Genomic DNA, 24,384 nt, shown 5'->3' on the forward strand with positions numbered 1-24,384 from the left:
CAACACCAAGCGTGGAAAAGCGACGCGTCCGGGTCGAGTGTAAGTTCTAGACCTCGGGAGATACGCTGAACGGTTATGCATGACGGACAAAAAGTCGTGATACCCGCCCTCAACCAGATATCACGACGCGAATCCCACTCGATGTCGATTATTGATCGACAATTATCGGGAAAAGAAGATTTTTACCATTTTTAAACTTTTACTAGGACTGAAACTCTTCTAATATATAAAGAAAAAGTTTTTATTTGATTTGACACATTGTAACATGTAATTCAAGGCAATAAAAGTTTATTTTTACCTTCAAGCTACTGTTGAGAACTTTGTTTACTTATTCTATTCTTCATTCACTATTGGGCTCGAACTAAGGGTCCAATCGAGGACGGGATCACCGTTCAATTTAAGATCAAGCTTGTTCATAACATCAAGATTGGTTTGATCATTTATTTCATCTTTAATTCATTTGTTTGCTATTCTTAATTATCCGTGTTGAATTAAACTACATATCCTTTAAACCGCGTACAAATTCAATTGTTACCCAATTTTGGGATAAACAGTTTGGCGCCCACCGTGGGGCTTAGGATAATAGTGGTTATTTAATACGAATCTCCACAACACACCCTATTTTACGCTTGTTCTTTGAAATCTTAATTCCAGGTCAATCTAAAAATGTCAAACTCTCAATCTACTAACTTGAACGTTGACGCTGAGTCGGGAAATCACGATGAAAATAATAACATGGTGCCCAGTATTGAATAACAATGTTCACGAAGGACCCCGACCAGCAGCTCGAGAAGCGCCCGAATGTGGGGACGATCGGGTGAGCCTGCGACTGATTTTTAAAATGTTACAAGCCCAACATGCAGCAATCGCGCAGTTGCTGAATCAAAGCCACGCCCCCAACAGGGTCGAACCCGAATAATTTCGGGGAAGCATACGAAGAGACGAACAAATTACCGAGAGACCGGGGGAAGTCGAACCCGGAGTAACTTTTAAAGTGATGAAGTTGCTCGAGGCGTTGACCAAACGGGTGGAGTCAGGCGAGAAAAAGAATGAGGCCAATGACAAGAAGGTGGAAACATACAACTCCAGGGTCGATCAGATCCCAGGAGCACCCCCGATATTGAAGGGACCAGACTCCAAAACAATTATCCAGAAGCCCTTCCCCCTGAGTGCGGCGCCAAAACCAATCCCAAAATGGTTTCGCATGCCTGACATCCCCAAATACAACGGGAACATGGACCTGAATGAGCATGTGACCTCCTATACATACACGATCAAAGGGAACGATTTGGAAGATGATGAAATCGAGTCGGTGTTGCTAAAAATTTTGGGGAAACTTTGTCCAAGGGAGCGATGATATGGTATCACAACTTGACTCCCAATTCTATTGACTCATTTGATATGCTTGCAAATGATTTCGTTAAGGCCCATGCCGGGGCCATCAAAGTCGATACCAGAAAGTCAGATCTTTTCAAGGTCAAACAAAAGGATAACGAGATGTTTAGGGAATTCGTGCCAAGATTCCGAATGGAACAGATGGACCTTCACCGGTTGCAGATGATTGGTTCGTTCAGGCATTCACTCAGGGGCTCAACCCCTGAAGTTCCTTGGCTTCGCAATAGCTAAAACGAAATTTGGTGGAGTACCCGGCGGTAATCTGTGTCGATGTCCACAATAGGTATCAATCGAAGATCAGGATCGAGGACGACCAACTCGGGGATCCTTCTGGATTTGTTTCCCCCATCAGGGCCGATGATAGATCTAAGAGAGCCATTTATCAAGAGCCGAGACTGGTCCGAGATAAGTATTAACCGTACAACGCAGATCGAAGGGAAAATGAATACGGACATCACCCCTCATGAAACGAGAAAAGAAAAGATTGAGGGCCCAGTGGTAGAGGTCTGTTGAGCAAGAATGGGTTCGACATGCCGCTCAGGAGTAGGGAAGCACCAAGGTTATCAGATACAACTTTAACGTGGATGCGGCCAGCATCGTGTCAGCCATAGGGCGCATCAAAGAGACCAAGTGGCACTGACCATTGCAGTCCAACCCTACCCAGAGAGATCCTAATTTGATATATAAATATCATGGCACGCATGGTCACCGGACTGAAGATTGCCGACAGTTAAGAGAAAAAGTTTCCCGATTATTCAACAACGGGCACCTCCGAGAATTCCTGAGCGAGCGAGCCAAAAACCACTTCAAGAACAAGGAAGCCAACAAATAGGTCGAACAAGAGGAGCCTCGGCACGTGATCAACATGATCATCGGAGGAGTCGATGTTTGCCAAGTACCAATGATAAAACGCACTAAAGTATGTATCACCAGGGAATAACGCATCCGGGATAATGTTCCGGATGGATCCATTTTATCCAGCGATGAAAATGTTGAGGCATCATACAACCTCACAATGATACACTGGTAATATTCGTACTTATCAATAAATCTCGGGTTAAACGTGTGCTAATTGATCCTGGTAGCTCTGCCAACATCATCATATCAAGGGTCGTAGAGCAATTGGGGTTACAGAACCTAATTGTACCAGCAGTTCAAGTATTGAACGAATTTAACTTGGTGTGTGAGACCATAAAAGGAGAAATAACCTTTGCAGTAAACACCACCGGGACTATCCAAGAAACAAAGTTCTACGTGATCGAAGGGGACATGAGGTACAACGTACTATTCGTAAGGCCATGGGTCCACAACATGAGGGCGGTGCCTTCGACCTTGCACCAGGCATTGGAATTTCCCACACCGCAAAAGAGATGTTTGTTGTCGACGAGGTAATCCCGGTGCCCATGATTTCGACATCAAGGAACACGAAACCGACCAAAAAGGAAGAGACTAAATAACAATCACTAATACCGGCCTCGGCCAAACCGGAGAACTAGGAAGAACAAGGAGCAGACGAGGAGGACGATTATGGTATCCCGAGATCATTCATAGCTCCTGATGACACTGACGCCACCAAATCAACGGTAGAAGAGTTGAATCAAGTCATATTAATCGAGCATCTACCGGATCGAAAGGTATACCTGGGCACGGTGTTAGCCCCCGATCTTAGGAAAAAACTTATTGATTTTCTTAAAGTTAATGCCGATTGTTTAGCTTGGTCCCATATTGACATATTAGGGATCCCACCGAAGATAACCACTCACAAGCTGAGTTTGGACCCGAAGTTCCATCTGGTTAAGTAGAAGAGGATACCACAGTCCGAGATCAAACATGTGTTCATCAAGAATGAGGTATCCAAACTTCTAAAAATAGAGTCCATCCGGAAAGTAAAATACTCGGATTGGTTAGCTAACGTAGTGCTAAAAAGGGAAATAAACTAAGAATGTGCGTGGATTATAAATACCTAAACAAATCCTGCCCTAAGGATTCTTTCCCTTTTACCTAACATTGATCGAATGATCGACGCGATGGCCCGACACAAGATACTCAGTTTTCTCGATGCCTACTCCGGGTACAATCAAATTCGGATGGACCCGAACGACCAAGAAAAGACTTTTTTCTTAAACAAATTTGGCACCTACTGCTATAACATAATGTCGTTTGGATTAAAGAATGTCGGTGCCACCTATCAACGCCTAGTAAACCGGATGTTCGAAGAACAAATAGGAAAATCAATGAAAGTTTATATTGACGATATGTTGGTCAAGTCCCTACGAGTGGAGGACCATTTGAAACATTTGCAGGAAACCTTCGACATACTAAGGAAATACAACATGAAGTTAAACCGAGAGAAATGCGTGTTTGGGGTTGGTTTGGGTAAATTCCTCAGGTTCATGGTGTCCAATCGGGAGATAGATGTCAAAGTTGTTCAAAGACTGACCGGGCGTATAGCCACTTTGGGCCGATTCATCTCTAGGTCCTCGGACAAGAGCCACCAATTCTTATCACTGTTGAATAAGAAGAATAATATTTCCTGGACTCCGGAGTGCCAGCGGGCTTTGGAAGAACTCAAACAGTACTTGTCGAGCCCCCCTCTACTGCACATTCCGAAGGCAGACGAACATTTGCACTTATACTTGGTGGTCTCCAAGGTGGAGGTAAGTGGCGTCTTGGTTTAAGAGGAAAAAGGTATGCAATTTCCCATTTACTATGTCACTAGAACTCTAGGCGATGCCGAATCGAGGTATCCCCACCTGGAAAAGTTATCACTTGCTTTGCTTAGCGCTTCCATGAAGCTGAAACCGTACTTTCAATCCCACCTTATATGTGTCGTAACCTCTTATCCGCTGAGAAATATCATGTATAAGCCCGATTTCTTGGGCCAGTTGACCAAATGGGCCATGGAGATTAGCAGGTATGATATCTAGTACCGACCCCTAACTACCATGAAATCTCAGGTTTTGGCAGACTTCGTGGCCGATTTTACACCGACCTTAATACCCGAAGTCGAAAAAGAATTACTTCTCACCTCAGGGTCTAATTCGGGAATATGGACCCTATTCACGGACTGCGGTATCGTGTGAAAACCACCTACGGAAAGCATAATTAGACAGTCTATAAGAACTGTAAAATTGACAAACAACAAAGTCAAGTACGAGGTCATGATTGCAGGTCTAGAACTGGCTAATGGCCAAATGATCGAAGCCAAATGCGACTCCCTCCTCGTAGTAAATCAAGTCAATGGAACGTTCGAAGTAAAAGAAAAATGGATGCGGAGGTACTTAGACAAATTGCAGGTAACCCTGCACTAATTCAAGAAATGGACTCTGCATCACATACCCCAGGATCAAAATAGTGAGCTAGCCGATGTATTGGCTAACTTGGGGTCGTCAGTCGACTACGATGAATTCAGCTTGGGGATAGTGGTACAATTGATGAACTCGGTGATAGAAGAAGGTCATGCCGAAGTAAACTCGACGAGTTTGACTTGGGATTGGAGAAACAAATACATAGACTACTTGAAGACAGAAAAATTACCTTTGGATCCCAAAATATCGAGAGCCCTGCGCACCAAAGCTGCCAGATTTAGCTTAGTCGAGGGGGCCTTGTTTAGGAGATATTTCTTTGGCCCCTAGCTAGATGCTTAGGGACGAGAGAGACCGAATACGCCATGAGAAAAGTTCATGAGGGCACATGCGAGAACCATTCGGGGGCAGAATCCTTAGTTTAAATGATAATCAGAGCCGGCCACTACTGGAACAAAATAGAGAAGGATGCGAAAGACTTCGTGCGAAATGCGATGAGTGCCAAAGACATGCCCCGATGATCCATCAACTGGGAGAGATACTCCACTTGGTCCTGTCTCTGTGGCCGTCTATAAAGAGGGGAATGGACATCGCCGGTCCCCTGCCATGGGCTCCTAGTAAAGCTCAATTCATTATATTTATGATCGATTATTTTTTCAAATGGGTCGAGGCTCAGGAGTTCGAGAAGGTCCAAGAGAAATAAGTCATCCACTTTATTTAGGACCACATAATATATTGATTTAGGATACTAGCCGAGATCTTCTGTGACAATGGGAAGCAATTCTTCACCAGTAAGGTGAGTAACTTTATCGAAGATCAAAAAGATATTATCGACACCTTATCACCCTCGTAGGAACGGGCAAGCATAATCGACGAACAAAACTATACTCCAAAACCTAAAAAAGAGATTGACCGGTTCTAAAGGAAAGTGGAAGGAAATCTTGCCCGAAGTCCTGTGGGCAAACCGTACAATTTCGAAGTCGAGCACCGGGGCGAACCCATTTTCTCTGATCTACAGAGCTGAAGCCTTAATACCAATCGAGGTAGGGGAACCGAGCCTCAGGTTCCGGTATTCTACCGAAGAGTCAAATGGTGAGGCCGTGATCACGAGCTTGGAACTATTGGACGAAAGGCAGGAGTCCGCCCTGGTCTGGTTAGCTGCCCAGAAGTAGCGAGTAGGAAGGTACTACAACCGAAGAGCCAACCTCCGACACTTTCAAGTCGGGGACTTGATATTGAGAAAGGTAACACTACACACCAGGAACCCAAACAAAGGGAAACTGAGTCCGAATTGGGAAGGATTGTATTGAGTTGTCGGAATAACCAGCAAAGGCTCATACAAACTCGAAGGGGGAATGTCGTTCAACTACCAAACAATTGGAATGTGGCACACTTGAAGCGGTACTACTGCTAAGCTATGAACTTAATTCCTTTTAATTTTGTTACATTACGCGCTAACGTATGCAGGTACTCGAAAAAGAGCGGTTGTGGCTATTAGGCCTTAAAGCACGTGTTGCACTCTTTTTCACTTGATCCGGTTTTATCTTGAAGCGGGGTTTTCGTCAAGGTTTTTAACAAGGAAACTGTAAAACGTGCTACCTAGGTTTTGAAGGCCAGCCCTGAACCGGAATTAATGATCGTTTGCACCAAATCAAAAGTATCCGAACCCTCACAAGTTCTGCCTCGACTACTAGGGGTCGTTACCCCTAGATCGAGATCTTTAGCAAAGGGAAAGAAAATTTTATGTGTCAAAAACTAAGGCTTGGTGGTTAGGATTCATTGTAAGGGTCAAACGGTCATAAGAACCGTGCCCATATGAACTCTAGCCATAGCACAAGGCTTATGTGCCCCCGATCATGTACCTTACATATTAAACAATGAAAGAAATCTTTTTCTTCCCTTTTACTTTATTACTGCGAAGTTCACTTCTCCGATCCTGGATCCTAAAGCCCACGGGCTACCCCTACTTGGGGATTGTCAACTGATAAAATTTTGGACGACCTGAGCTACCGAATCCCGGAGGCACCAAGCCTATTAGGCAATGCCCGAATACGAAAGGCTACGACCGCCCTAAAAATGGCTCGGACGTCCAAAGTTCGTACTCAGAAAGTAAGGCCCTTACAAAAAATCGAAACTTATTAAAAGGTTGTCCTCGACGTCTAAGACACTTAAACATCTTAAAAAGACTTCAATTCTATCGAAATCTCGAATCCGCGAGTAGCCTAGAGTTTCCATCAAAATCAGGTTCCATTTGGATCTCAGAATGACGGATACTCTAGATTATATTTGATTTTAAGCTAAGGCACTTAAAACAATATGCAAACAAAAAATCGCAAATAGAGGTTGGAAAATAAAGATACGATATTGATAAAAAAGGGAAAATTATATATATTCCAAAAAATATTCACAAAGGCACAATAAAACGACCTCAAAATAAACAAAAAATAAAATATACAAGGGATAACTAAAAAAGAACAAGGCATTTATGCCTTCTCTTCACCGAGGCTCGACTCGTCACTAGAACCGTTGGAACCATCGGAATCCTTGGAGCCTTTAGGGCCCTCAGGCTCATAGAGTTCCTTCACCTCGGCCTCAAGTCATTTGGCTTCTTCAATCTTGGCTGACAGGTCAAAACCTCGGGCATGGATCTCCTCGAGGGTCTCTCTCCGGGATAGCCGCTTTACGTACTCGGTCTTCATCTTTAAGCGGTCCTCGACTATCTCCACATCAGCTTTATACTAAGCCAATATTTCCTCGACATTGGAAGAATCAATAGAAGTTGCCTCCAACTTGGACCTCAGCGCGGCATACTCTTAGCCGAGGCTATCCCGTTCCGTAATGGCTGAGTTCAGTTGTGCCCGGAGCTCATCATTTAGCCGACACCATTTGCGGCCTTGTACTTTACCACCCAGAGTTGGTCCTTGATCGATGCCAGCTCCTCTTTTGTGGCCTCTTTCTCCGAAGCCAGCAGATCCATCATGCCCTTCCACACCTCGGTCGCGGCCTTGACCTCGTTCATCTCAGCCCGAAGTTGGTCGATTAAATCTACCTTTTCTTGGACCTGCGAGGTTGCATTGTTATTCATCATGAGTAGCTACTCGTTTTTAGCCTCAAAGATTCTTACCTTCTCGACTAGATCGGCGTACTCCCGCTTCACAGATGAGGCCTCTTTCAGAGCCTTTTCCATCTCGGCCGGAGAGTTAGGAGATCCTTAAGAGCCTCATCTTGTTGCTCATTAATAGCCCTATACATGCCCTTCTTCCGGATCTACTCTTTCAGCTCGAACTCGAGCTGACTAATCTCCAAATGAGACTAAAGGAAGCTTTTATGATGAAGCACCGAAGCCTGAAAAAATAACATAGAAACTAGAATATGCTGAGCAAAATCCGTAAAAGATACAAAGGATAAACCTCTTACCCGGTTCAGTGCCTGTTGCGCCTCATTGAAGAAGCTCTACATGCCTACATCATTCATTTTTGCCTGGTCCTCCTTGGTCACCAGGCAATGCAGGTAGCTGGCCACGCCCACCGGAGCGGACAGTGCTCGGGCGTCCATCGGGATAGTAAGAACGACCGTTCTCTTACGGTCGGAGTCCACACTTGGGGCAGGGAATTGCTTCACTAATTTTGGGCTCGATCTCGGCTCGCCCGCCCCCGATAGCACATCCGTTTTTGGGACCTCTAGGTGATCAAGCCCGGAAAAGTCCTCCAATGCGACCATGTCCATGCCATCGAAGAATGTGTTGAGGGATCATCTGGGCCTGGTGATGTCTCTTTTGACTTCTCTTTGCCCGCTTGGGCCTCTTCGAGCATGGACTCGGTATAGGACAGCATATCTACGATGTTGATAACATCGACTACCTTCTTCAGGGTGGAAGCGGCTTTTTGGGAGACTGCAACCTCCGTCTCTCCCTCTGGTCCCTGATCTAGAGGGGGATCGATCTCGTGGTCGCTTCTCTCGGTTTTCGCCTGCTCCTCCTCGTTGAGGTTCGACTCATGGGCCATAAACTCTAGGTCGTCATCCTCGGGGTAATCGAAAAGGGAATCAGAATCTGATACCCTGGATTTGGTGCTCCTTTTATTTTTTTAGATCTGTATGGCCACCCTTTTATTCCTTACCTCGGCATCCGGGGAACCCGAGGACTTCTCTTTCTTCTTTTTCTCCTCCTTTGCGGTAGCCCCGAGCTTCCCCGAAGTGGAGGGATCGGCAAGTGCTGACGGATCCTCGTCTTCATTCAACGGCCTGAGCTCGGTGGTCTTGGGAAAACCTGTAAGAAAGAAGAAGACTTAGCAAAATATAAGTCAGATGTATGGATGTAATCATTCAGAAGGAACCTCACAATGGGAACGGGCCTCCCACTTGCCCTTCGAGAGCTTGGGCCATGTGCGCTCGGAGTAGGGCATCTATTTGAAAATCCCTTCGATCCACTCCTTGAAATGAGAGATTGCATTAGGAACCTAGGAAACCACTGCATAACAACAAACACATGCAATTAGAAAGAGAATATAAGGGAACGCCAAATACCCAAAAAGGAAAACACTTACGGGATGTGTTCCACTTTTCGGGTAACGGTAGAAATTCGGAAGAGATGAGGTCTTCGTTCTTTACCCGAACGAACCTCCCCTGCCAGCCTTGATCTCGGTCCTCATCGATGCTCGATAACGGAGCCTTGCTTGCTTGGCGAACGAGCTTGAACAACCCCACTTGGAAGATTTCAGGACTGTATAGACGAAGCAGATGGTCGAGGGTGAACCGAGGTGCTTCGTTGTTGTTTACAAAGTGTTGGAGGAGAATTACAATCCTCCAAAATGACGGGTGAATCTGCCCAAGGCAAACCTCGAACCTTTTACAGAAGTCGAGGACTATAGGGTCCATCGGGGCGAGCGTGAAGGGGTAAGTGTAAACACTAGTACCCCTCCACATGAGTGGTGATGTCTTTGTTGGGCCCGGGAACGATGACCTCCTTGCCCTCCTAGTTATAGTCTACCCAGACTGTGGGTAATATTTCCTCAGTAACGGAGCATATGTACCTCCATGCTCCCTTGCCCCCGGTCCTGTTGACTAGAGGCATTCTCGATGTTAATGTCGCTCCCGATGAAGCAGCCACCGGGTACGAAGCTCTTCAAGGGAGGCTCCCGTGCCACCTCGGAAATGGCTACCTCGGCATCTGTGGCCAGATTAGAAGATGAAGGGACGACTTTCTGAGACATGGATTTGGAAGTTTTTGCCATTGAGTTATGGGAATATGAAGACTTGAAGAAAATCTATAAAGGTTTGAAGATGGGATGAAGATATGAAGGTCTAGGTTGAAGATTCAAAGAAAATCTATAAAGATTTGAAGATGGGATGAAGATATGAAGATCTAAGGAGAAATGTGTGAAGATTTGCAAAAGTCAAAGGTAAGTAGAAAATTCGAGGGTAAATTCAAGAGTTCTGGAATCGAGAAGCGGGGAAGTAGAAAGGGGGGCGTAGCTTTTATAGAGGGAGAACAGTCAATGCGCGATGTTTCGCATTCGAGGACAATCAACCGGCGACTGACACATGTCCGAAGTCAGAGCGACGCGACTGATGGGACGTTTCGTTGACCCAACAACCCCATCGTGACGTACGAGGGAAGGAACCAGGGATTATTTATCGCTTCCCGTCGTTTAGATAAATCTACTCTCCGGAAAACGAGGGGACTATCTGTATACGGGTAAAATCGAGGGCAATGTCTACCCCGATTCCCCGATGAGAGAACGAAGGGGGAGCACTGGCTCGGTTTTTGCAGTCGAGGTCAAAGACCCTTCATATCAAGACCAAAGAAGAGTGAACGGTATATCCGACACCGCCCTGGCCGAGTGTAAGTTCTAGACCTCGGGAGACACGCTGAACGGTTATGCATGACGGACAAAACGCCCTGATACCCGCCCTCAATCGGATATCACGGCGCGAATCCCGCTCGATGTCAATTATGGATCAACAATTATCGGGAAAAGAAGATTTTTATTTGTTTTAGACTTTTAGTAGGACTGAAACTCTCCTACTATATAAAGGGAAAGTTTTTCTTTGATCTGACACATTGTAACACGTAATTCAAGGCAATAAAAGTTTAGTTTTTCCTTCTAGCTACTGTTGAGAACTTTGTTTACTTGTCATTCACTATTGGGCTCGAACCGATGGTCCAATCGAGGACGGGATCACTGTTCAATTTAAGATCAGACTTGTTCATAACATCAAAGATCGTTTATTTCATCTTTAATTCATTTATATGTTATTCTTAATTATTTATGTTGAATTAAACTACGTATCCTTTAAATCGCTTACAAATTAAATTATTACCCAATTTTGGGATAAACAATAGCGTACTAAAACTTATACATATCAGTAACACACAACTGTCAAATGTGATAGTAACCTTACATTTATAAATAACTGGCTTACAACTGAACTGAAGTTGCTGTATCAGTTAACACAATGGTGTGCTACAATTTGATTGTCCAACAATCACCTCCTATTATGCTTCAATCACAGTATCCCTCCAAACCCAGGTACAATCTCTACTCTCCTCACCTCTTGTTTGCTGTCCAGTAGCTCTCTTTCTCTTTTCTTGATACTATTTTTCATTCCCAAATTCAAGATTTCTATTCTGCATTATGTCTAATCATTAATTCTGTGATCTATTAAAATAGTACAGTGTACCCCTTTTTTCTTTTTCTTTATGGTTGTTCACAATTGTGTGGTTAATAATGCAAAAGATTTGGTACTAAACCCAGACCCAATATGTACTACTGTAGTGGTTAAGAAAATGCGTAAAGAGAATTGTAAGAGAAAGCAGTCAAGTCCAACGAAATTCTTGAAGAATGTTGAATTTTGGTGAATCTGTTTGACCTTCGTTATTAGTTTGTGAAGTATAAACATTTTGCGTTTCCAAATACCATATTGTGGAGAAATGAGTCAATTGCTTACTCACTGATTTTAGTACAAGGGGGAAATTCATATTAAATTTAGCCAGCAGCCTAAGTCTTGTTAAACCTACCACTTTAAATCAATGGTTAGGAGCTTCATTTCTTTTTTAGGTATGATGAGGAGTTTTCTGAAATTAGTATGGTAATACATTTTGTCAATTTAGTCGAGGACATGATCTGATCGGATAAAAGAATTGGGATGACACGATAATGGGCATTAGATTACATACAAAAGCATAAGATATAAATAGTCTATCTTGATGGTGCTCAGGGTTAAAGAAGATGGATTTTACAGGCTTCTCAATGCTTGTCTCGATTGAGGATAAGGTGCACGTCATACATACAGTGGAGAGAAATAGCTTTGCAGTAAAGAAAAGTTTTTGCACCTCTGAATCGGAAGTATGTCTACGAGGGTATTTCCTTGTGGTGTGTTGAAGTTGTCTTATAGAAGCTTTTGCTTGCATTCTAAATTTTGTGCAGGAATCAATAACCTAAAACTGGCCATGCAATCATCTTAGCTTTTGTTTTAGATTTATGTGACTGATGTTTTCTCGAAGGTTCACTTTTCTTCTAATCACGTTCCCATTCTTCATGTTATGGGGATTGTTCTTCCTTCCTTGTAGGGAGGTGCCTATGAAAATGATGTCCGGCTGCTGTAATGAATGTCCTATATCTAGTAAGGTTGCGGTTAAACAAGTCTTTTCAGGTCTTGCAGCATCGATCCTATTTCTCTCTCAAAGTAACCTGGTTAGAATCTTTACTTTATTTGCTTACTCCTGGTTCCAAAAGATAAAGATATTGCATGAGAAAAATCGTATATCTCTGGTGCATTTAGTGGCACATAAGCATTTGGTTGATTTGATAAGACTGTTCTGACAGTTGAAGGTCAAAAATCATATTTTACTCTATGTTATCAAACAAATATATTTTTATGGCAAGCATGATTTTTCAACTCATAATGTGTTATATCATAAATTAACCCAAAGAGCCAAAATTCCAGAAATGGTGGTAAATTTTCAATCGTATCTTCATTCTCTTGGTAGGCTTTTGCAGCAGATCTTCCTCATTACAACAGTGTGTCCCAAATTGCAAATGCCACAGACAGCGCACCGATTCTTCCTCTGGAGAAGGGAAATGATGGCGGAGGTGGAAAGTTGATGATGATGCGAGGCATGACAGCAAAAGACTTTGATCCAATCAGGTATTCTGGAAGATGGTTCGAAGTAGCTTCCCTTAAACGTGGATTCGCTGGACAAGGTCAAGAAGATTGTCACTGCACCCAGGTGAACGTTGAGAGTGTTAACACCTGAAAATATGCCTTCTTCTTATTATGTCTTTGCATATATTTTGGGTTCCTTGGTTCTTGGACGCTCATACTTGATGATGTCTTATTTTGGAATGGTTTGTCTTTGTTCCAAATTATTTCAGGGCATTTACACTGTTGATATGGCCGCACCTGCTATCCAAGTAGACACATTTTGTGTTCATGGAGGACCTGACGGCTACATCACAGGCATAAGGGGAAGGGTTCAGTGCCTTACCGAGGAGGATAGGGAGAAAAATGAGACTGATCTTGAAAGGCAAGAAATGATTAGGGAGAAGTGTTACCTTAGGTTTCCTACATTGCCGTTCATCCCAAAGGAGCCTTATGATGTTATTGCAACTGATTATGACAATTTTGCACTGGTTTCTGGAGCTAAAGACAGAAGCTTCATTCAGGTAATCAACTGTTTCTGTTTGATCGCTGCCGTGAGTCAAATGATATTTTATTTCTCTTCAATATGTGAGAATACATCCCTGAAATGAGCTTCTCATAGTTTCTGCATTTTTCATGTTCAACACAGTGTACCTCACACTTGACCCTTTTTCTTCATTATTACGAATTATTTACTAAAGAACTGGGTCACCTGACCGTGGGGTTATGCTATTGATAAATAATTAAACCTAAACATATTTTAGGAGTTCCCTTATTCTTTTTAATCATTTTAGGTGAAAAATAAACAGTAGTAGTTTTCTGTGGATTGTTCTTGCATGTCAAATGTTTATCACTGATTAATACCTGCCAATCAATAAAATATCCCTAGCAACACTATAACACCAATCAGGGAGCAAATTAGGGAAACCTTTTTCTTTTGTATGAAAAAATGAATACAGCCATATTCTCCTGGGACCTTCTGATTTTGGGTCTACTTTCTTCGCGTCCAGACTTAGTATGGGAACATATTTTAGATAGCATTAGCATAGACTACAGCTTATGTAAAACGTGTACACTGTCCAGGTATCACACTAGATGAGTGCTATAGAGGGATACAATTTTATTATTATCGATAAACATTCAAAATCTATATTTATTAATCCAATCTAAGATAATCTCCTACATGTGGATAAAAGGGGTTGACCAGAACACCATTCTTCAATCACAACTAAAAGATTTAATTAAAATCAATAAACACAATCACCACACAAGAACTAAACCCATCCATTAGAGTATATTAAAATTAGACATTGATTTCAACTCATTCTAGTCAAATAAATCTGATATACATTATAAGACACATTAAGAGAAAATAAACAGTAGAGTTCAACATGAAAGCAAAGAGAAAGGATTATAGAAACTTGATTGGAGCGGTAAATCTCTCTTCTTCTCTTATCTTTGACCCTCTTCTATTGTTCTTCTCCAAAATGTCATGCTTCAAAGGTAGCCTTTTGACCTGCTTTCCCTCGCGTAATGGTCTTTATAACTATGTTGCTCGGACTCTCCGAAAATATCGCCGGGTGTGTGTCGGATCCTCCAAAAGTAGTACAATTTTGGTGGATCCGACACAGGTGCGACAATATTTCGGAGAGTCTGGGCAACCTATCTTTATAGGGCCTATTTAAGTAAGGATTGAGAAGGAAAGGGGGGAATTCTGCCCCGAGTCTTGCTTGGATAATGCTTTATTGGGATTGGGGCACCTAGGAGAGCGCTCGGTTGCCAATGGCTGGTTGGATACTGGATTGGCCAGGAGAGCGCTGAGGTGTCTGGCGTGCCGGCCCTCTGGAATTTGTCACAATATTGCTCTTTAACCATGTTACCAGCATCGGGGCACGAGTGTTTCCGCATTCTATACTCTCCCCTTTGACCGTCTTCCCATCTATATCAACTGTTAAACCATATTTGTCTCCTGATGAAATATTTCGTTATTACTGCACGAATCAAGAGTAAATAGGTGAAAGATATATACAATTAACGCACAAAATGCATGAAAATAGTGGGAAATAATCATATTCGGGCATCTATAACACTAAAATATAGTCTCATCAATTATTAGCCAAATTGCCAAGCTCAATTGCTATCATCTCTCCTCTATAATTTCTCACAGTACCTGCAGCACCACTCCATCCCAGATTTCCAAGGATACTGCCATCAGTATTCAGCTCTCTCCCATAGGACTTTAGTGGCCTGTTTTCTTTGCTGAATGCTTTCAGAAGACTATGTTCTAATGATTCCTCAGATATAGTAGTACTGCAGTAGCATTTTGAAGAAAAATTGTATCCGCATTTGTCAGCTTATCATCAGTAGGTAGCTTCTCTCTCATAGCTCTCCACAAAAGAAATGGCCATTTTGAAGGGGATTCTTCTGTGCCAATCATCTTGTTTGTGTAAGAAGGGATTCTGAATTTCCTTTTCATCTTCCGAGCAGAAGAGCAGATAAAATTACCCTCCTGAGTAGCTGTCCATATTGGTTTATAAGGGGCATTAACATCATGGCTATGCACTTCAAGTACCTTTGACAGCAAATTAGTTGATACATTCTGTTGTAGAATCTCCTCATCCCACCTGCCCTCTTTAATGAACCGTGATACTGTTGCGCCCAAGGGTGTTACAACCTAGTGATCAATGAAGTGGGCGAGAACCATGAGGTTTCAGGTTCAAATCCCAGTGGAGGTAACAAAAACACTAGATGATTTCTTCCCATCTACCCAAGCCTTGGTGGATACAGTTACCTGGTACCTATTGCTGGTGGGAGGTGGTAGGTATCCGGTGGAATTAGTCGAGGTGGGGGTAAGCTGCCCGAACACCACAGTTATGTTTTTAAAAAAAAGGATACTGTTGCTTTGTTTGGTCTGATTCAAATATTACTAAAGCCTGAATTTGCAGTTTTCAACTCTCAAAATTGCTTGAATTTATCACAGGACTATCTGATGTAGTGCTGATTGATTAATCGATTGATCCGTATTTCTTTCCTTGATCAGATATACTCGAGGACACCTGATCCAGGACCAAAATTTATAGAGAAATACAAAAACTACTTAGGTAGTTTCGGATATGATCCGAGCAAAATCAAAGACACACCACAAGACTGTGAGGTGAAGTCTACGAGTCAGCTAGCAGCAATGATGTCCATGCCAGGAATGCAACAAGCTCTAAGCAACCAATTCCCTGATCTAGAGTTGAAGGCCGCTGTTGAATTCAACCCATTCACAAGTGTGTTTGAAACTCTCAAGAAGCTTGTTGAGCTTTATTTCAAGTAGTGAAACCTTTCGAGTTTTATGACATATACTTTGTATCCTTGCATAGTTCATATTTTTACAGACCAACCCTTCCCCGCCCCTACTTCCCTTCAACAATTTGGTCCCTGAAGCCTCAGGTCAGCTATCTTATGGCTTGTGGGTTCTAACACTTGATAATGCACATTGAAATAAAGTTTGATTTTGAATGAAATATTCTCCATAATTATACACTATTTACATTATGTATATTTTATGTGTGTGTGCGTCTGTGCATAAAAAAGATTTTTGTGGGCGCGGTATCTCAGAGTGGAACCATTGCAGGAGAAGAGTGTAGCGGTTGGGAACTAGAACGCGATTAAACCTCTAAGCATAGAGATGAGTGTTTGTTGTTAGCCCCATTTCTTCAGTTTTTGGATTGGAATAAGGAGTTCCATGTTGACGCATCACTCTATGTCATTGGTTCCATCCCTGTTGGCTGTTGGGTAGGTAATTATTCGCACCCTCTTTCAACTAGTGTTTCATGGTCACCATAGAAAATTTGCAGCGGTTTGGTGCAATAGTATTTGTCACATTCAAATTAGTGTTTTATGTTAGGCCTAAGCAAGAGTTTTATGGCCCAGGCCAAAATGGAACTTGGTGTTTAAGCTAATTGTCAACATTCAACTATAATTGTGTATCATACTTGAAAGAAAAGGATGGAGTCAGTTTTTCTAATAGTTTTCAATATTGCAGTTAAAAACCATTTTATTTACAACTTTCTTCATCTTAAACAAGCTGATGTGATTTTAAAACTTAATAGAATTTTATCCTTCATTACAAAATTACGCTAATTATTTTATGTTTCATCATTAATAACGATAAAAGATAATATTTCTCCACGTTGTTAAGATAGTGGCAAAGGCTTAATTGGACGAAATAAATATGACACATTAAGCAAATGATTTGAGTATTCGATATTAATTTTAGGCACACGAGGAAGAAATACCGGGAGTTTACTAAGTAATAAAACATTGTAAAACAAGAATAACAAATCAGAGTGGCGCAGCGGAAGCGTGGTGGGCCCATAACCCACAGGTCCCAGGATCGAAACCTGGCTCAAATAATTGTGATAAGAGAGCAAGCTTCCCATTCCTCCACCCTCTTTTTTTTCATACTTTTACCCTGTTCAGTAGTAATACCCGATAGACAGAAATACACAATTAATTAACAGCGTTTAATTGAAATTCCGTGTTGTTAATGGTGAGCCATTTTCATTTCAGAGTAGAGATGGTAATATTTGATGTAACCTTGGTTAACTCTTTCTTAGGCAGTTGTAGAAAATTGTGGTGGATGCTGATTTCAGTAGTCATTCATTCAGCAATAATGACAAGGCATAATCATTCAAGACTCATTTACCATTTTGTTCGTTAATTTCTTTCTAGTTCTAGTTAAAGAGGGACTAGATAAGGTAAATGAAGCCTTCCTATGCGATGTGAGTGAACCCTAACAAGTTTAAGAACATAAAAAGCCGAGCAGGGTTGAAGGCCTCTGGATGCTCCAGCAATTAACGCATTGGGGGATAATCAGTCCGTCATGATCTGAGTTCGAGACATGACATGAGTACATATTTCTTTTTTCAGAAAAAAGAGATCAATTACTTGATATAAAAACATTACTCCTAGTAAGAAAAGAAAGGGAGGGGGAGATTAACTGTTTGATGGCTGATATGAGAAAAACTTCATACATAAGAAAAACTGCTGCATCAATTGGTACTCTAGTCTTCATTTTATTTTCCATTCAATAACCAAATTGTTATCATCGCTCTCAGGACATTTAACAGTCTCATAAATCTATCAGCTTACTGCCACTGAAAACACAATGTTCATTTGCTGGTACTGATTCTTGGATCTATTCTTATAACTAGGGGTGCTATGTTATTAGTCCCAACAGCAAAATACAACTTTTCTGATTAAAAGGCCGGGACAAAAGTTGCCTTTTTAAGAAGAAAAATCACCACAGAATCTAGGCAGATAATTTAAAAAGATAGCACTGATTTTAGCAACCATAGAAGTTTTAAACTGCAAATACATGAATAGGGCCACCACAGCGCCACAGTATCTTCCACCAAGCCCACAGTAACCACTTCATTAGATAAAGATTACTCCTATGAGAGAGTAGCCGAATGAATACACAAGGAATTAGGCCTAACCAAGAATCAAGTCACAGCCACAGCTCTAGGCCACTTCTCTTCAACCTTAATAGGTCCCTTGCCCTAAGTGGCGGAGCCAGAACTTCACTAAGGGGAGTCAATATATAAAGAAAAAAACACACAAAGGAATTCACAACATGTAATACATATACATTGGAATTTTTTTTACCTAACTACACAGTGTTATTTTTCGGCGAAGGGGTGTCAAATAACACCCCTTGGATGAAGGTGGCTCTGCCACTGCTTGCCCTCTTACTAGGCAAAGATAGATCCAGGTATATAGTTAATGGCTTAGGCTTCATGGTTGCTCCTCAGATGGCGACGAAAAATTCTTTAGTTGAGATAGGCAGCCCATGCACTTTCTGATTCCTCTTCTTGCAAGAAAGAGAATATTTCTATAGGCTACAACTTGTCACGACAGCTCTCACAAGTCTCGCCAACTTGCAGATATATGGGTTCTACTAGCAGTTTACACCAAACCAAAGCTTGGATCATCGGCCAAAAACCCCAAAAAGGAGAAGAGGGAGCATAAGCTGATCCCAGCAGGTGCTCTATGGTATAAGTCGCAGAATGTAATAAACCAATTGCAATGTCCACATTCACTTACAGGAATCTAAATGTGATATTCAAGGATTAGGCACTTAGACAGGGCTCTCAGACAGCTTTGAGAAACCAAGCTTCTTCAGGCGATTCTTTATAGGGCCTGCCCAAGTTCTGTCAACATCCCCACAATTTATATCCACAATCTCCACCATGTAAGGTCCCTTTCTCTGAGGTTTCTGCCTCACAGGAGTTCCATCAACAAAGACATTGTCGTTTTCTAGTATTGGAATTTGATTAGTTTTTCGATTATAGTGCTTTGTTTTCCTGACAATTTCAGGGCATTTCTTATTGTCCTCAGACATCCCACTGCTGCTTGCTTCGTCACTCGATGTTCCTGGCTTCACTCTTTTAGCACTGGTCGCACTGCCAGCAATGAAAGAACAAACAGTAGGAGACTTACTTCTATATGAAGCCGGTGTCTGAGAAGAAAACTTCTTAGAATCTAATTCTCTTGACATCAAGGCACCGATTGTACCAGTTGTTCCAACTTTAATAGAACCTCCACCACCCTTGATGACTTCCACTGTCTGAACCATTCTTCTTTCAAAATTTTCTGGGATCGTCTATCAGATATTTAATTCAACCCTGCGAAGCAGTAGCAATCAGTTCATGAGCAAATAAGTTTTGCCTAGATTACTAAAATCATTGTTTGGCACGAGTTTCGCTAATTTCCTCAAATTCATGATAACCAGTCTAGATTCATAAGATATCACAAACGGCAGGCCAAACTGCCAAAGAGCTAAAGAAGAATCTGAGAATATGGCTTCCTCCAGACAAATGCCAATAACTTCATCTAGATCAAATCCAAACACAGAGGAACGTTTATTATCTATAATGAGAGCTCATTATTGGCAGATAGATAGAAGACAAAAATTCAAGTAGCATAATAATTACTCAAAAACAATAAAGTAAATGAACTTCACTGCATACCCTACAAATCTACTAAATATGAGCGGGGCTTCTTGAAATTTGGTAAGATCAACACTAAAAGATATCCAAAACGGATTCTTTGCGGAGTAGCACACAGCTGGGCAGAAACTTGTACTCCATTATCCAGAGGTAGTAATCTCCTAGACTGAAACTGAGCGTTATCTTTACAAACATCTACAGCCCAGATGCATGTCCAAGGGTTAAAAATGGAAAACAAGTACCAAATTACACCCATAGTCACAAAAGGAAAGTAGATAAGTATAACACCAAACCAAATCAAAACCTAACTCTCAAAGATACATTATCTGGTCTGTTCCAACCTTCATCACCTGGAAAGCTTCTTAAACAGGGAAAATAAACAATGAAAAGAATGAACTAATCATCTGGGTCCGGAAGAATGAGAGGTTTAAAAGGATGGAAGAGGCAGCACCAGCATGATATTAATTGAAATTATGTCTCCGATTTCTAAAGGGCTGAAAATATTCTCCAAATTTTATGTTTCTCTATAATCTGAGCAACAACAAAGCTAAAGTTAACCAGCAGAGCAATGGTAATTCACAGGTAGAGTTCTGCTGGAGAATATCCAGAGAGCAATTTTTTCGACAATGCAGTATGACGCTGGAAAAACAAATACCAAAGCACTCCTTTCATTCGTATTCAACTGTCATGTTCTTCATCTGCACATATCTATACTTCCATTACTGTACACAGAAGTGGATCCAGAAATCCAACTTTATGGGTTCCACTTTGAAATTCTACCACAGCAGATTGGATTTATTGGGTTCGAAAATTGATTATTTGTACTTATTTAGTGGATTTTCAACAATCGGGCTTGTGCCAAAACTACAAGATCAGAAGAAGCCACAACATGTACTCCTCCATTTCAATTTAAATGACACATTATCCTTGTTAGACATTTTTATATTGAGAAACAATTTAACTTTAAATTTTTTATTTTACATACTTTACGCTTAATAAGAAACTTTTATAAATACACAAATATCATAGCCTTACTAAGTTTTTAGCGCCATATATTTTAAAAGTTTTTTCTTTTTTAACTTTGTGCCAAGTGCTTGTCTAAATTGAAACGGAAGTACTATGCTAAATCCGCCCCTGACTGTACGGTACCATCTCCCACCCAAAAGGTTATCCCAATCAGCAAATAAGAAGAAAAAAGAACTTAGCAAAGAGAGAAAAATCAAGTTTTACATCTACATTCCAACAAACTACATTCCTCATCAGAGCTACCGTGATGCCCATTTGAAGAACAGAAACCATTGCAAGTGGATACAATCAATCCAAAAGGAAAAAATCAGACTTCGTTAACTACATTTGGCACATAATAGCAGTAATTAAACCAATTACAGCAAAGAAGTTAACAAATCATCAAAGTCTTGCTGATGACAGAGGAAATAAGACCCATAAACCCAAAATAGTAAAAATCTAAAACTGGAGTAGAAAATTGATTTTTTTTTTCAGAAATCAAAAGAAAGGATAGATCTAAAGACAACAATATTTTATATTCTTAAGGTAAAATCCAAATAAATAACTCGAAAAGTCCAACAAGAAGCTGAGAAAATGAGAAGTATTCAGTGAGAATATAGATTCAAAGTTTTACCAGAGAAACTGTGTCAATTGAAGTACTCAAAGTTAGAGAAAAAAGATCACCCAAATTAGATAGAAAGCAAAATTATTTATGCAAAATACAGTGGCAAGAGAAGGATTTTAAGGTGTACGTGGAAGCTCAGATGTCGCAGATTTCATGTGAATTTGTGTCGCTTTCGAGATATCTTAATCATTACGTAATGATGCGTCCCTACTTTTGGCAACGTATCTCACTAGTCAAACAAAACAAAGCTGTAGATGGGACATCTGATAAATTAATGCGGCCTTAATTTCTTGCTCTCATGCGACTTTCTTAAGTTGTGCGCTTCAAAATTTTCAAATTTTTTGCACAAATACCTGTGTTTAAAGAATAAAAAAAAACTTAAAAGCTTCTAAGGGGGACTGCGTTTGTCGGATAGCGATACGGAGTTTGATTTTTTTTTCTAGCATAAACTTTGGATAACTATATGGAGTTTGATTTTTTATTGAAATTCTGCATTACTAATATGGACAAAACTTAAGTGTAATCTATGCATTCTTTTATTTGAAATGAAATATGAAATAAAGAATATTTGCATTAACAATATAGTATTTAAACCCAATAAGGGCAGCTCAACCAAATTGGTGGCCTCAAGCAAAACTTATTAAGAAGCCTTAAGCTTTTTTGCCCAAAAAAAAAACTCACATATGTATTTTTATTTAAAGTAAATTTTCTAGTTTTTTAAGATGCAAAGTTGTTAATAAGTTTTTGCAATCAATTCTCTTTATATTTTTTTTTCAGTTGACAATTTATCCAATTCATCTAATCTTGTTTTAGGCATTGTTTAAACGACTTCTTTTTTGAGATTGTATTAAAGTTCACTTTTTCTCCTCTCTTTGTTTATGTGTGTTTTGAATAATCTGATTTATATTTTTTAGTTGACACGTTTGAATTCTAATATTCGATAAAAAGTAATATACACCTATAAATAAAATTTACCAGATGTAAAATTTAGTTATAAGATAATAGAAAGTTAGAACAATATAACCTAATTTTAGAAGTTGATAACTTGATATTACTACAAGATTTCACTGCTTCAGTTCGCATGTTGTGCAAGACTTGAAAACTTTGAGAAAAAGAAAAGAAATGCATAATTTAATTTATTCAATGTCCTTGCCCTTATTTTTGAGAGAATAGATAGCTTAACGGAATGAAAAAAAAGAAAGTACGCGGTACAAGTTTTATTACTTAAGAGAAAGGAAAAGAAAAAGAATATTGATATTAGAATGAAAATTTCAGCCGACACCATCAATCACATGGCTAAATGGATCTCTTTTATTTTTTAATAAAAATCTTATACGGTACTTTTTTACCATAGAATAATCAATAGAAAATTTTGTTAAGAAAATTAACTATAAAAACTACATTATTAATTAAAAATGGGGCCTCAAAAGCTGGGGCCCTGTAACGACCCGATCGATCGTTTTGAGTATTATAACTCTGTTCTCCTATTTACTGCTCAATTTATGCTTTATAGTTGTTTTATGACTTATCGAGTTAGTTAGTCTGGGTCCGGAAGGAATTCGAAATGAAATGAGACACTTAGTCTCATAATTAAAAATTTTAAGTTAGAAAAGTTGACCGAATATGGACCTATATGTAAACGACCTCGGATTTGAATTTTGATGATTCCAATAGCTCCGTATGGTAATTTTGGACTTAGGAGCGTGTCCGAAAAATTATTTGGAGGTCCGTGGTGGAATTAGGCTTGAAATGCCGAAAGTTTAATTTTTGAAAAATTTGATTGGGGGTTGCCTTTTTGATATCGGGGTCGGAATCCGATTCTGAAAATTAGAATACCTATGTTATGTCATTTATGACTTGTATGCAAAATTTGAGGTCAATCAGACTTGATTTGATCGGTTCCGGAGTCATTTGTAGAAATTAGGAATTTCAAAGTTTATTAGGCTTGAATTGGGGTGTAATTCATTGTTTTAGCGTTGTTTGAGGTGATTTGAGGGTTCGACTAAGTTCGTATGATATTTTAAGACTTGTTGGTATATTTGGTTGAGGTCCCGAGGGGCTCGGGTGAGTTTTGGATGGTTAACGGATCAAAAATTTGGACTTGAACAACTGCTGGAATTTTCTGATATCTAATGTTGTTTTCCTTCTACGCGATCGCGTGAATGCGTCTGCGATCGCGTAGGCTTAGTTGGTCAGTGGGGGGTTTTGTTCTACATGATCGCGTGGGGATATCTACGATCGCGTAGGGTTAATTTGAGGCAGCGGCATTTTGTGCTTCGTGATCGCGTGAAGCAGGATGCGATCGTGTAGCTATGTGAGTTTGTTATTCACGAACGCGTGAAGAAGGTCGCATTCGCTTAGAGGAAATGGGGCAGAAATGGAAACCACGCGTTTGTGCTTCGCGATCGCGTGGTTAGATTAGGTCCGCGATCGCGTAGGTCTGTGATGTTGTGCATCGCGATCGCATGGAAAAGTCTGCGATCGCGTAGAGTTAAATCTGGGCGATGGGAAATTGTTCTTCGCGATCGTGTAGAGCAAATGTCTGGGCAGAGATATTAAGTTGTTTCGTCCCATTTTCAGTTTTTGACGGATTGGTGCTCGGGAAGAAGCGATTTTCGGTAGTTTTTCAAGGAAAACAACGGGGTAAGTGTTCTTAACTCAATATTAGTTAAATTACCCGAATCCATGGTCATTTTTAACATTTAATCGGTGAATTAAGTTGAAAATTTGTGAAAACTCTCTTAGATAAATTTGAGAATTTGAGGGCCGAATTATTATCGGAATTTAGTAATTTTGGTATGGTTAGACTCGTGGTGGAATGAAGGTTCATATTTTGTAACTTTTGTCAAGTTCCGAGACGTGGGCCACACAGGCGATTTTTGGAGTTAAAATTCGGATTTTTATGGAAAAATTA

The 24,384-nt window shown here is 40.6% G+C and overlaps 1 protein-coding gene and 1 long non-coding RNA gene across 2 annotated transcripts; one reads left to right on the plus strand and one right to left on the minus strand.

Annotated features, from left to right (window-relative positions):
• Positions 1 to 11,073: 11,073 nt before the first annotated feature.
• Positions 11,074 to 16,351, plus strand: LOC104103018 (chloroplastic lipocalin). The gene is made up of 5 exons (XM_009610883.4): positions 11,074 to 11,230; positions 12,271 to 12,394; positions 12,691 to 12,930; positions 13,076 to 13,366; positions 15,883 to 16,351. The coding sequence occupies exons 1-5, from the start codon at positions 11,157 to 11,159 to the stop codon at positions 16,159 to 16,161; spliced, it is 1,008 nt and encodes a 335-aa protein (XP_009609178.1). The 5' UTR covers positions 11,074 to 11,156; the 3' UTR covers positions 16,162 to 16,351.
• Positions 16,352 to 18,153: 1,802 nt separating this feature from the next.
• Positions 18,154 to 21,682, minus strand: LOC104103019 (uncharacterized). Its single transcript, XR_011408472.1, has 2 exons — positions 21,480 to 21,682; positions 18,154 to 19,516 (listed from the first exon to the last, which is right to left on the minus strand). It is a non-coding gene; the product is annotated as an uncharacterized lncRNA (long non-coding RNA).
• Positions 21,683 to 24,384: the final 2,702 nt, after the last annotated feature.

Source organism: Nicotiana tomentosiformis, chromosome 6, assembly GCF_000390325.3.
Source record: "Nicotiana tomentosiformis chromosome 6, ASM39032v3, whole genome shotgun sequence".
Classification (NCBI taxonomy): Eukaryota; Viridiplantae; Streptophyta; class Magnoliopsida; order Solanales; family Solanaceae; genus Nicotiana; species Nicotiana tomentosiformis.